General features: G+C 37.6%; 1 protein-coding gene across 1 annotated transcript in view; it reads left to right on the plus strand.

Annotated features, from left to right (window-relative positions):
* LOC126365826 (probable maleylacetoacetate isomerase 2) overlaps positions 1-11,616 on the plus strand; it is a 52,855-nt gene extending 41,239 nt beyond the window's left edge. Inside the window, exon 7 of the mRNA XM_050008449.1 lies at positions 9,446-11,616. Within this exon, the coding sequence (XP_049864406.1) occupies positions 9,446-9,572 (127 nt within the window). The 3' untranslated portion in view covers positions 9,573-11,616. The remainder of the gene's footprint in view (positions 1-9,445) is intronic.
* Positions 11,617-13,100: the final 1,484 nt, after the last annotated feature.

The raw sequence follows: 13,100 nt of genomic DNA on the forward strand, positions 1-13,100 counted from the left end.
AATTTTCCGAACGCCATCATCACCAGAGATGTGATGAGATGTGATGTGATGAGATGTGATGTGATGTGATGTGATGTGATGTGATGTTACTACCACGAGTTGGAGTCTAGAACCTGATGCAGACCAGTCTGAAAGCTCAAATTTTCAGAATCTGGCAAGAGAAAAAGACAACGTCTAACTTGCAGCACAGTAACGCCAGGCCCGACAACAGTGTTGGTTCTGTGTAACTCGTTGCCACATTTGGCTGGACTGTGTTACTAGTTCCATCCTACAGTCCTGATTCAGCACTCTCAGGTTTCCATCTCTTTGGACCTATGAAAATGGACTACTCAGCCAGCATTTTTCCCATTTGTGTTGTTTGTAGTACATTCGAGGGTAATCCCAAAAGTAAGGTCTCCTTATATATATATATATATATATATATATATATATATATATATATATATATATATATATAAAAAAAATGACGATGTAAATAAAACAGAAAGAAACTTCCACATGGGAAAAATATATTAAAAACAAAGATTCCAAGACTTACCAAGCGGGAAAGCGCCGGCAGACAGGCACATGAACAAAACACACAAACACACACACACAGAATTACGAGCTTTCGCAAGGGAGAGGGTAAGGAGTCATTCCAATCCCGGGAGCGGAAAGACTTCCCTTAGGGGAAAAAAAGGACAGGTGTATACTCGCACTACATAGACCTGTTTATTTCTACAGTGGTTTACATCAGTTAAGAGCTTGAACATTTAGCTATTTTTCGACATAATCACTATTTCTGATGATGCATTTTTGTAGACGCTGTGGCAGTTTTTGTATGCCCATGTCGTACCAGCTCATCGCCATGCTGTTCAGAAAGTTGTGAACCTCTTCTTTCACCTCATCGTTGGATCTAAATCACTTTCTGGCCAAATGTTCTTCTAACTTAAGGAAAATGTGATAATCACTGGGCGCCAAGTCAGGACTATAGGGTGGGTGGGTGATTATGTTCCACTGAAACTGTTGCAGGAGAGCAATGGTTTGCCGAGTGATGTGTGGGCGAGCATTGTCAAAGAGAATGTGTATGCCCTTGCTCAACATTCCTCTTATCCGGTTCTGAATTGCCCATTTGGGTTTCTTCAGAGTCTCACTATACCTGTCAGTGTTAATTGTGGTCCCAGTGGGCATAAAGTCGACCAACAGTACCCCTTTCCGATCCCAAAAAAACGGCATGATTTTACCATCAGGCTGTGTGTGTTTGAATTTCCACAGCTGTGATGAAGACGGATGCTGCCACTGGTGTGGTTGTTGCTTGGTCTCAGGTGTAAAGTGGTATGCCCAGGTTTTGTCACCTGCGACAATTGAGTCCAGAAAGTTGTCCTGTTTGCCTACAAGGCGGTGAAGAAATGCGTGGGAAGCATCAACTCGTTGGTGCATGTGATCCTTAGCATGCGTGGCACCCATCTTGCGCACACCTTCCGGTAGTTCAACGTTTCCATTAAAATTCTGTGAGCGATGCTTCGTGAAACCTCAGGAACCAGTATGCAGAGATCATCCAGGGTGATCTGCCGATCTTCATGCATGCTTTGCTCAACCTTCAACATTGTCTTCTCAGAAATTGATTGTTTCCCACTCCTTTGTTTGTCGTGAATTTCGGTCTGATGAGCTGCAAAAACTCTACACCACTTACGAACATTTTTGACGTCCATGCACGACTCACCATACACTTCCGCCCCGCCATTTGGTGATGGATTTCAATTGGGGCAGTGCCTTTGCATTCAAAAACTGAATAACTGCGCGCAATTCACACTTGGCATTAACATCCAATGGGAGCTCCATTCGCAGTGTCTGACAGGCAAAGACTGAGCGCCTCAGGACGGCGTGCGCATTTTTACACACAGCACATGAAGCACTCTTCTTGACAATGTGACCAACTGCCACACAAACAGAGTTCTGTACTTATAAAAAAAATAGGAGACCTTACTTTTGGGATTACCCTCGTAAATAGCAGTCCTAGGGATTGAATGACCTATAACAGCCTCATAATAGCTTTGTGGCAGCTATCAGTAATTGTATAAGTGATTTGTTGTTACTGTAAACAAAATAAGAATGACTCAAATGAATGCCAGTTGCTGTATGGCAAAAAGTGCTGCATTTGTAAAAGTTGCAGAAACCCAGGAGAAAGGGTCTGTTGCCATCTTAAGCTTTTGTTGGTGTCAGCAATGCATCAGACCCTTCCCGTACGCTGCACATCAAGCCAATCCAATGCCACTTGTGTCGCAAATGTGTAACAATAGTGATCTGAAAATATTTATTTTTATTGATAGTCTGTAACACAAGTATATGAAAATTTTAATGCTGACACTGTCTTTTGCATTTTAACTACAGATTAATTATTATTTTGGACATTTACAAATATACCTTCAGGGGACTGGCACAGACTTTCATCTGCAAAGTGGTTATTACAGCAAATATTTGTGGGTAAAACTGAAGTCTTCCATTACAGACTTGTTGTATTAAATGTTCTCAGTGCACTTCTCACATTAATTTTCGAGGCAAGTTGAGCTTTCAGCAGTATTCACCACTGTCATTGTCAGGAAAGCAAGTGACTGCCCAAATAATGGGATTACACAGATTTAACTGGTGTAGTGGTGCCCACTGCTACCATAGAGTATGTTGGCACCAAAAACGAACTTTCATTTGAAGCAATTACACAGTGTTAATACAGGACACACTTATATGCAGACTATCGGTATCAAGTGTCCACTGAGTTCACAGCCTCAAACAAGTTTTTGTACTTATTCATTAGTCTGTGTTCAGCAATCATTAGGCTGTGTTCAACAACAGCAGATTTTTCTATATATCTGTACTTTTTATGTCTGTGATGTTCAGTCTAACACTTGGAAACAGTTCAAATAGATTGTCACATGTAGCTACTACCACATTCCCATGTGTGTTGTGAACACCTAGAACTCTGAGGTCATGACTACCCTCCACAAGGCAAAATGTATCTAAGATCACAAATAAAAAAAAAAAAATAAAAAAAAAATTGAGGGACAGTTGAATTTAGAAATGATTTATCAGTCATGTTTGCATTATGTTCCCCTCCTCTTGTTGGGAGCATTACTGCAGGTAACACCTCAAAGCTGGGCACTAGCCACTCGTCTGTGCCTCTGTTAGTATTTTTGAGATGAAATTAATATTGAAATCGGCACATACAGTGAATTCCCAATATTTTTACTATGTTTTATTAATTCTATCTCTAGTTGCTTGAAGCTCTGAAACTCACTGATCAGCCTATTAGAGCATGGCTGTATTGACATTTCCCGAGAAATAGCGTACTGAGGAACTGTTCACAATACTTGTTAGTTTGGTTGCAAAAACTTTTGTATGTATGAAATAAGAGATATAATGCTCGTTAAATCTGTGTTTTCCTCAAGTTACATGCTTCCTGATTAGTGCCAAATAACTCTGCATCAAGGAACACAAAAGCATTGCTAAAATCTCTTCCAATTTTGATTGATCGGCTGCTCAAAACTTCCTTTGCACAGTGAATGGTTATGATTACTCAGATAGTTGTTTGTATTCCATTCTGAATTTCTGTCACTGCATCGGTCTCAAAGCTAACAATATAATGAAGTGGTGAAGCAAGACACACTGTTACAAAGAATTCCTAAATCATCTGCTAAACCTCATTTGCATTAGGTTTACCTACGATTTCAGTGTTCTCATTGATAGGAAATAACATTCTGTAAAGGAACAAAAAAAGCCAAGATGGTTATTTTTGTCTATTAGTCCTCATTCATTTATTATAACTTTACTAGTATTAAATCTTTTTATTGGGATAAAATATGAAAAATGGTAATTTGGAAATATCCCTCCTCTATTGAAAAGGTATTCCCAGACATGAGTTCAACCCAATGGTAAATCAGCAGTACCTCCCTGGATGGCGAACCTAATAAAGAGGAGAAAGCTTGGAAGAGTTAAAACTGAACTGTATCCAACACTTTATCATATTAATACATTGTGACCTAATTGCATACGACAAGTTAAAATTGTGTACCACATAGTGGCTCAGATCTAGTTCCCTACCTTTTGTAGGCAATGCACAATCTAGTTTTACATCCAAAATAGGGCAATGAACTGATTCAAAACTTCAGCTTTTCATCAGATTCTCTGCATTCCCTACGAAACTTCTCGGGGGGCATTCCCATGATGCTTTAGTATAAATATCTCTGGAAAACGGATATTGCTGGAAGTAAAGCCTCTAGTAACACTAGTCTCCATTATGAGTCACTGAGAATCTCAGTTCATCAGTTGATTTATACCTTAGAAATGTGGGTAAAATGACATCACACAAAGTTCATTCTCTGTTGTAGGTCATTTAGTATGCTCTCTATACTTCATAGATATTGTAGTTAATGACCTGCCCTCTTGCCGCTCCCCCCCCCCCCCCCCCCCCCCACCCCCTCCCCACAGGTATCCGTCGATGTGCATACCTGCCACTTGGCAAAATTCTGTCAACTTGGGGTGCGCACGGGTGCGGGTCAGCAAAAAAAGCAAGTGCGGCACAAACCGAGCCACTGTACAGTGCAGAGACATTTTTTTGACAGTCTGCAACTTCAGTCTGCGGACTACATGGGTCGAGCTTAGTGCAAGCTCGCCACAGATGCATACAGAAGTTTGTTTGGCGCTCTCCATTCGTTTCCGCCTTTGCTTTGTCACATCTGCATAATATGTGGTGTCCTGAGAAAAATGTTTTTCATTCTGGACAGCCGTCCACCGTTCTCTTGTGCTCATGCAATTGGATGACACGCTTGTCACTGTGGAGTGTACACCCTCCAAGATCGGTGTTTGAGGTTAATCAACATTGTGATCTGATTTCATTTTTTCCCACTTGTGCATTTACTCATTTGGCAGCATACTTACATTTTCGGCAAGTGTACCTATCAGTTCCCATTGCCACACAATTGCAGTATCCTACATCCTGAACGAAGTGTGTGGGTGTGACAGTAAAGTCGACTCTACATCTACATCTACATCCGTACTCCACACGGTGTGTGGTGGAGGGTACGTTGAGTACCTCTATCGGTTCTCCCTTCTATTCCAGTCTCATATTGTTCACGGAAAGAAGGATTGTTGGTATGCTTCTGTGTGGGCTCTAATCTCTCTGATTTTATCCTCATGGTCTCTTCTCGAGATATACGTAGGAGGGAGCAATATACTGCTTGACTCTTCGGTGAAGGTATGTTCTCGAAACTTTAACAAAAGCCCGTACTGAGCTACTGAGCGTCTGTCCTGCAGAGTCTTCCACTGGAGTTTATCTATCATCTCCGTAATGCTTTCGCGATTACTAAATGATCCTGTAATGAAGCGCGCTGCTCTCCGTCGGATCTTCTTTATCTCTTCTATCAACCCTATCTGGTACGGATCCCGCACTGCTGAGCAGTATTCAAGCAGTGGGCGAACAAGCATACTGTAATCTACTTCCTTTGTTTTCGGATTGCATTTCCTTAGGATTCTTCCAATGAATCTGTCTGGCATCTGCTTTACCAACGATGAACTTTATATGATCATTCCATTTTAAATCATTCCTAATGCGTACTCCCAGATAATTTATGGAATTAACTGCTTCCAGTTGCTGACCTGCTATTTTGTAGCTAAATGATAAGGGATCTTTCTTTCTATGTATTCACAGCACATTACACTTGTCTACGTTGAGATTCAATTGCCATTTTCTGCACCATGTGTCAATACGCTGCAGATCCTCCTGCATTTCAGTACAATTTTCCATTCTCACAACCTCTCAATACACCACAGCATCATCTGCAAAAAGCCTCAGTGAACTTCCGATGTCATCCACCAGGTCATTTATGTATATTGTGAATAGCAATGGTCCTATGACACTGCCCTGCGGCACACCCGAAATCACTCTCACTTTGGAAGACTTCTCTCCATTGAGAATGACATGCTGCATTCTGTTATCTAGGAACTCTTCAATCCAATCACACAATTGGTCTGATAGTCTATATGCTCTTACTTTGTTCATTAAACAGCTGTGGGGAACTGTATCGAACGCCTTGTAGAAGTAAAGAAACACGGCATCTACCTCTGAACCCGTGTCTATGGCCCTCAGAGTCTCGTGGACGAATAGTGCGAGCTGGGTTTCACACGACCATCTTTTTCGAAACCCATGCTGATTCCTACACAGTAGATTTCTAGTCTCCAGAAAAGTCATTATACTCAAAACATAATACGTGTTCCAAAATTCTACAACTGATGGACGTTAGAGATATAGGTCTGACTGACATGCAAGCTGCAGTACTCACACATTCCTGCTTCACTCTCTGTATGCAACAATGTAAGTGTTAGCTCACTTGCGATTCCATATCACTCGCACCGATGAAAGTTCAGTCACATGTTCAGCCTAGTGATCACATTGCGGTCATCAGTGAAGTGGGAACATGTAGGTATCACCACTTATATGTCAGGCGTGCAGTGTGCAGACTTTCCTATTACACCAATGCACTTTGTTCAGGATGTAGGCCATGGTGACGGTGTGGCAACAGGAGCTGATAAGTACACATGTCAAAAATGTATTTATGCTGCCAAATGAGTAAATGTACAAGCGACAAAAATGAAATTGGATCGCAGTGTCTATTAACCAGTCATTGCAATAACTGTGTCTGCATAACAGTTCTATTTGAACACCAATTTCACAGAATGTACACTCTTCGGTGACGCGCGCGTCATCTGACCACATGAGCACATGGGAACAGTGGACGCCTGTCTAGAATGAAACAAACCTTTTTCTGAGGGGCCAGGTATTTTGCAGGTGCAATGAAGGAAAGGCGGAAACGAACAGAGAGCACCAAACAAAATTCCATATGAGTTCGTGGGGAACTAGCATTAAACTCAACGCACATGGCCCACGGATTGAAGTTACAGACTTTCGAAAAATGTCTCTCTATTGTACGGTTGCTCAGTTCACACTGCTTGTGCTCTCTCTCTCTGTTTCTTTGTTTATTACTATTATTATTATTTTTTAATTTTAAAACTGCACCTGTGAGTGCTACAAGTTGCCTACCGGCAGGTATGCACACCAACAGATATCTGACGCAGCTAACTTTGGCTTGTTGTGAGTGCCTCTGGTCCATTTATGCACTTTTGTGGCACGGCATTGTGGTATTCTTGCGTTCAGAGAAGTATGGCCACATTTGAATTCAGCTGCCTAATCTTCGTTGTTATTAATTGAGGGGCAGACTCCTTATAAAGCTTTTACAAATTTTCAGTGAATTTTCATTGTCATTGTTGATAATTTATAATATTTGTGTGTGCAGCACCACAACAAAAACAAAATTTCATTGATTTCATTTGAGAAAGTGACAATTTGTATGTAAAATAAAGGCAACCAATTACCTATATCTGATTGATGTGTGGCACATAGAAACAGGCAACAGAAAAACGTTTATACTAGCTTTTGAGCTCTTGCTCTTTCTCTAGTAGAAGTATACAGATTCACACGTGCAACCACACAGACACCCAAACTCACATGCTTGTGGACCCAGCATGATAATTTGTAATGAATTGCATGCAGTTGGTGCTGTGAAGGTTTGAAGTTAATCTACATGTTGTCATCTTTGTTTTACGGCCTCTTTTTTTCCACAATCACAGTATTACAAACTATATAGGTTATACCAACTCCTGTGACTGTAATAAAAGTCTTATTAAGGTCAAATGTGTTTTGCTTTTCTAAACCATCTTCATTGGTTACTGTAACATAATGGCTTTTCTTACATTTTTCTTTGCTAGGATCATGAACATTATCATGCTTTCACTTACTTCTATAGACAGTATTAAATTATCATCATTACTTATAATTTTTTTATTTCGTATGTCATTCTTCATGTTTACACATATGTGGTAGATTTTAACACACAGCATATCACATATGTGCAGAAGGACATGAAGAGTGATATAAGAAATAATGAAATAGTGAATAATGGTGATACTCTTTATAGATTTGATACTGTTTATGGTAATAGGTGGAAGCATGATTACTGTTTGTGGTGATCTTACCAAATATACAGTTGCAAAATATGGTATAACCTATATAAGTTGCTAAGTTAATCTGTCTGGAAAAAATAGCTGAGGCCTAATGTTGCAGCAAGTTTTGACAAGCAATCCTTCTGAAACACAAAGACTGGCATTTTCATACCCCTACATGTATCCTTATAAATCTATCATCTGTTTGGTAAAAGATGAATGTGTAAGTTTATTAACAATGCCACTACCTTACTTTGCTGTATTCACAATTTTGTGAGCCAAATCAACTGTTGTGCAGGCAGCTAGTACATGTTCTATTGTAACTACGCACATCACACTTTTTCTGTTCACAGTAGCACAAAAGATTCCATAGTGCTTAAGGCTCAGTACTAAAGGCTTCATTTTTCCCTACACTAGGTTCTCTAAAGTAAGATTTACGATTCCTTGAGATGTAGTGAGGTCTGCAGATTTTCTTTTTTCACATTATCATTCTTCTGTTCCAATCACACACACTTCAGCAGTTCTTTCCCAGCTGTCTAGTTTGGTTTTCATTAAGTTCTTTAAATGCCCATTCCTTTGTGAAGACACAAAATTGTAGCTTCCACATTTCGTATCACTATGTGCTACATCAGTATGGGAGAATTTTTATTTCTTGTGTCATGAAAAGTATTTATAAATGTATTTAAGAAAGGTGGATACCTGTTTAATGTGTTTACTTGACTTTCAATATTTACTACGAAATTGAGTTTTGGTGACCGTTCTTACAAGTAGTTGTAATTTCTCTCTCAAATGTTAATATTTTTCTTTCAGCAAACCTTCATGACAGAGAAACATTGGTGGTGGGCTAAATTGTGTGCTGGACCAGGACACAAACATGGCTCTCAGTATCTAATATTGCTTCAGTATTCATTATCTGTTTTATGGATGTGTAACAGAAAACACTGGGTGCATACTACTTATGATTAATCATATCTTGGGAAAGCACATTTTCTAGTCATGCTTATACTTTCCATTCAGTGGCAGACTTTAAAAACTGTTACTTTTGTTGTTGTTGTTGTTGTTGTTGTTGTTGTTGTTGTTGTTTTTGTTTAACTTTGTTAGGATTAAGATTTTTAATGGGGATTTTTTAAATAAAAATTCTGGAACTGTGCAGTATATTTGTTTGCCTTAAGTGTGGTCATATGATGGCACAAACTTTGGATAAGAGAGAGAAAGTTTCGAGTACTTTAAAGGAGATTATTTTGAGTACAATTTTTGAAAAGATCATGACAGGCTATAAATTCATTCTAGATGGTGCAATATGTGAAGCATTTTCTGTGCTCATTGAGTCACGTCTCCAGCACATGAAAAGATAAATGTGGTAGTCTTGTAACATAATAAATAAGTTGAGAAATGAAACATTTATTTTATTCTTCAGGTTTCATGTAGATCTTCGCCCCTTCCCAATAATACTTCGTATTGATCGTGAGCTTGAGAATCACCCAGCTTTCAGGGCAGCACATCCATCCAACCAACCAGACTGTCCACCAGAAGCTACAAAATAAGTAATCATTTATGTAATTGAGAAGTGTACTAACTTCAACAAATAGTTAAGACACAATCATACCTGTATAACCTACAGACATTATTTCAGTTTTAAGCTAATCTGATATGAGAGATTAATGGATTAGACTCATCATTTTATTTTGATGTGAGCCTATGCTTTTTAGAACAGTACTATTGTAAAAGCCTCTTTGTATCATTTGAGGCCATCTTCCAAGAAAATATGTTAAACAATACAGTAGATGAACTTACATGTCTCTTTAGCCTTAGTGCAGCTTGTAGTTTTGTCTAATGAGTAAAATACAGAAACAATTTATAAGACTGATAATTTGTGTTCAGAAATTGCGATAGAATTTCCTGCATAGTGAATTTGTAAGACACATTTCTGTAAGAAATTTTTTAACAACAGTGTAAAGCGTACAATACTGTTTTAATACCGTAGTACACACATTGCATGTTATATACTATCAAGCCACGTAATAGATGTTGAAATAGTTCCATATGTAGCTACTCCCATCTGAAAAAGTAATTATGGTTTGTATATAAAAATGTAACAATATGTACATACATCATGTACGTCTATTATAATTTTGTTAGTGACTTTGACTTTTGTAATTTTGTAGCCAGTGATTTTTTTCCCTTGAATATTTCTTTGTGCTTTACATGGTTGTCCCTTTCTGTATTAACATTAATGTTAATTTATACAAATTTGTCCAATGAGATTGTATGTTCATTTGTTTTTAAATTGGTTTGCCCACTTGGAAGCTGATATTTTTTGTTATTTATTCCCCATTATTATCAGTATTCTGGAATGTTCTGGTGCACAATGTCTCAGTGCTTCATGTAACATAATGTGCGACTTAATACAAACCTTGAAAATTCTAACATAAGATTGAAACCATTGTACGATTTATGAGTAACTGTCCTTTATCGTGGAAAATAAGATCTTTGCATAATAGAACAGTCATTAAGTGCAGTTGTCAGTTTATACTTTTGTGAGACATTTTCAATATGAAGTTTACAATAGAGATGGAAATTTTGGCTGAACTTGTTGAAATTTACAGAAAGATAGTTATACTTTCTGTTGTGTAAATGTTGTTTCAGTTAAACAATGGAAAATCCAGGCTGGAATAATGACAGTATTATGAAAAGGATAGATTGCTAGTCACCATGTAATGGAGATGCCGAGACTGTGATAGGCACAACAACAAGATTGCTAAACAAGTAAGCATTCCGCCAAAAAACCTCCTAAAACACAACTTGACCACTCGACCATTGTCTTTGGTTGCTAGGCCTGACTTCAGGCCTTTTGGCCAAAACTTAACTTGTGCCTATCACAGCATCTCCACTACATGGTGAGTAGCAATCTATCCTTACATAATATTTTTGTTCCACTGAATGTCTCTCATAAGCCTGAGATATTGTTTCTACCATGTTAACAGGTAAAGAATGGTAATGTCTTCAAAACGGACAGACAAGTGCAAGCATAACCCCCCCCCCCCCCCCCCCACACACACACACACACACAAATGGAGTAATAAACTGAAATAATTTCTTGTTTTGTTAACACTTTCAGAGGTTTCAAGGGTGCATTTTATTATTTTACCCATGTACTATTCTTTTTCTTAACATTGCTTGTGTAATTAACAAAATGTTTGAATAGTACTTTCATTACTGACCAGAAACAGACAGATGTTGAAGGTAACATAATAATTGATTTTTTGAGATGTACTTAAAATATTAATTTAAAATAGGTACATTTTTAATGAATATCAATTGGTAAAGTACTTTTATTAAGACTGTTTATCTGTGTACAAATTGATGCATTCCAATTATATTTTTAGGGGACGGACTGAATCTTATCGTATACATATATTATATACATATATATTTTGTTGTTAAATGTTTTAAAAATATGATTGGTGTAAATATATACCTGTTTATTACACACAAATTTTATTTGATTAATATTTGTATTGCCTTTTTTTCTTTTCTACTGTTTGTATTCTTTGTAAAATTAAATCGTATATTGTTATAATATGTAAACTATTCCTTTGTTTAGCCTGTTGCATCTTGGTCACATTTATTAATTCCACATTACTGATAATAGATTTCTGATTTCCCATTTGAAATGCTACTGAAAGCATTTGTGGGCGAATTGCTTATGCTGGCTCAGCGAGAGAATTCATTATAAAGAAGGAAATACAGTGGTCATTGCATACATCAACATATTCCCTTGTAGTTGCACTCTGGAAACCATATTGTCAGAATCAGAGATATCTTCAGTTGAAATCATTCCCACATAACATTGTTCTAATCTATAGAATTACTAGAACAGGGTGTATACAGCACGGGACGTGCGGGAAAAACCCGGGAATTTTATCATCTGGGAAAAACCCAGAAATTTTTTAGAACTAAAGGATTTTTCATTGTTTTAGATTTCAGTTAAATTTTTGTAGATTTGACGTGTAAGATAAATAAAAGTTTAGTTGCATAGAAAATGAGTAATTTACACAATGCACAGACCAGTGTCAAAGGCTTTAGGTAGAAGATTATGCAGTACGTCCGTAACAACTAACGTGCATTCAATGTGCGCAACATCACAACTGTTTACATTTCTAACACATCACTGGAAAATATTAAGAATAGTGGCTTGAGAATTATTGTTTTCAAAGTAAATTTCCACGCAAGATGATGTATGTTACATGTGAGAATGTGCAGTGAATTTCTTAAATCACAGGGCTTTACAACTCTCATTCAAAATGTAACACTTTGAGGATCAGCCATTTGAAAAATTTCGGTCCAAGAAGATAAGTCATTTATGCTACTATTAAAAATTTTACTGGCACATTTGTATTTAACATGTAACACACGCTAAAAAAAGACCGAGCTGCAAGTTAGTTTTCATATTTAATGTTGTTCTTTCATTGATAAAAAAATTATGCAATCGATGGCAAAAAGTATAATTGACTTTCAAAAAAAGTGCATAATGTGTTACTGAGCAATGTCACAAGTCTGTTCATGCCACAACACTTCGACGTCTCTATAGTGTAGAAAAGACGAAGTGTTTTGGCATGCAGAGCAATACCAGTTCGCCTCTTTTCTACTTTTTTTCCAGGTGAATTCTCTCTTCATCTCCAAACAGCTCTAACGTTTACTACTACTACTTTATAATTAATCCTATAAATGGACAACAGAAGGCAGCACCAGCCAAGCAACAGGTAGCAGGACATCCGTACCTTGCTCTCGTACAAAATTAGTCCAGTTTTAGAGCAAAAACCTGTGTCAAGCGCAGCTACTAAATTCCCCACTCTAAAATTTGCTTTCAGTAAGGACAAGTATATCTTTTACCTCTTCCATTCCTCAATTTTCCTGATTTTATTATTGTTTTTATTTAAATACAAAAGCTTGCGGTTTAATCGTTGTTAAAAACCTTAAATTGCTTTCTTTCGTTTTAGAATATTAAGACATTTTTTCCGTAAAATATGTTGTGCATTTTTACAGTCTCTTCTTTTCGGATTGCTAAATTT

The sequence above is a fragment of the Schistocerca gregaria genome, chromosome 4 (genome assembly GCF_023897955.1).
Source record: "Schistocerca gregaria isolate iqSchGreg1 chromosome 4, iqSchGreg1.2, whole genome shotgun sequence".
Lineage (NCBI taxonomy): Eukaryota > Metazoa > Arthropoda > Insecta > Orthoptera > Acrididae > Schistocerca > Schistocerca gregaria.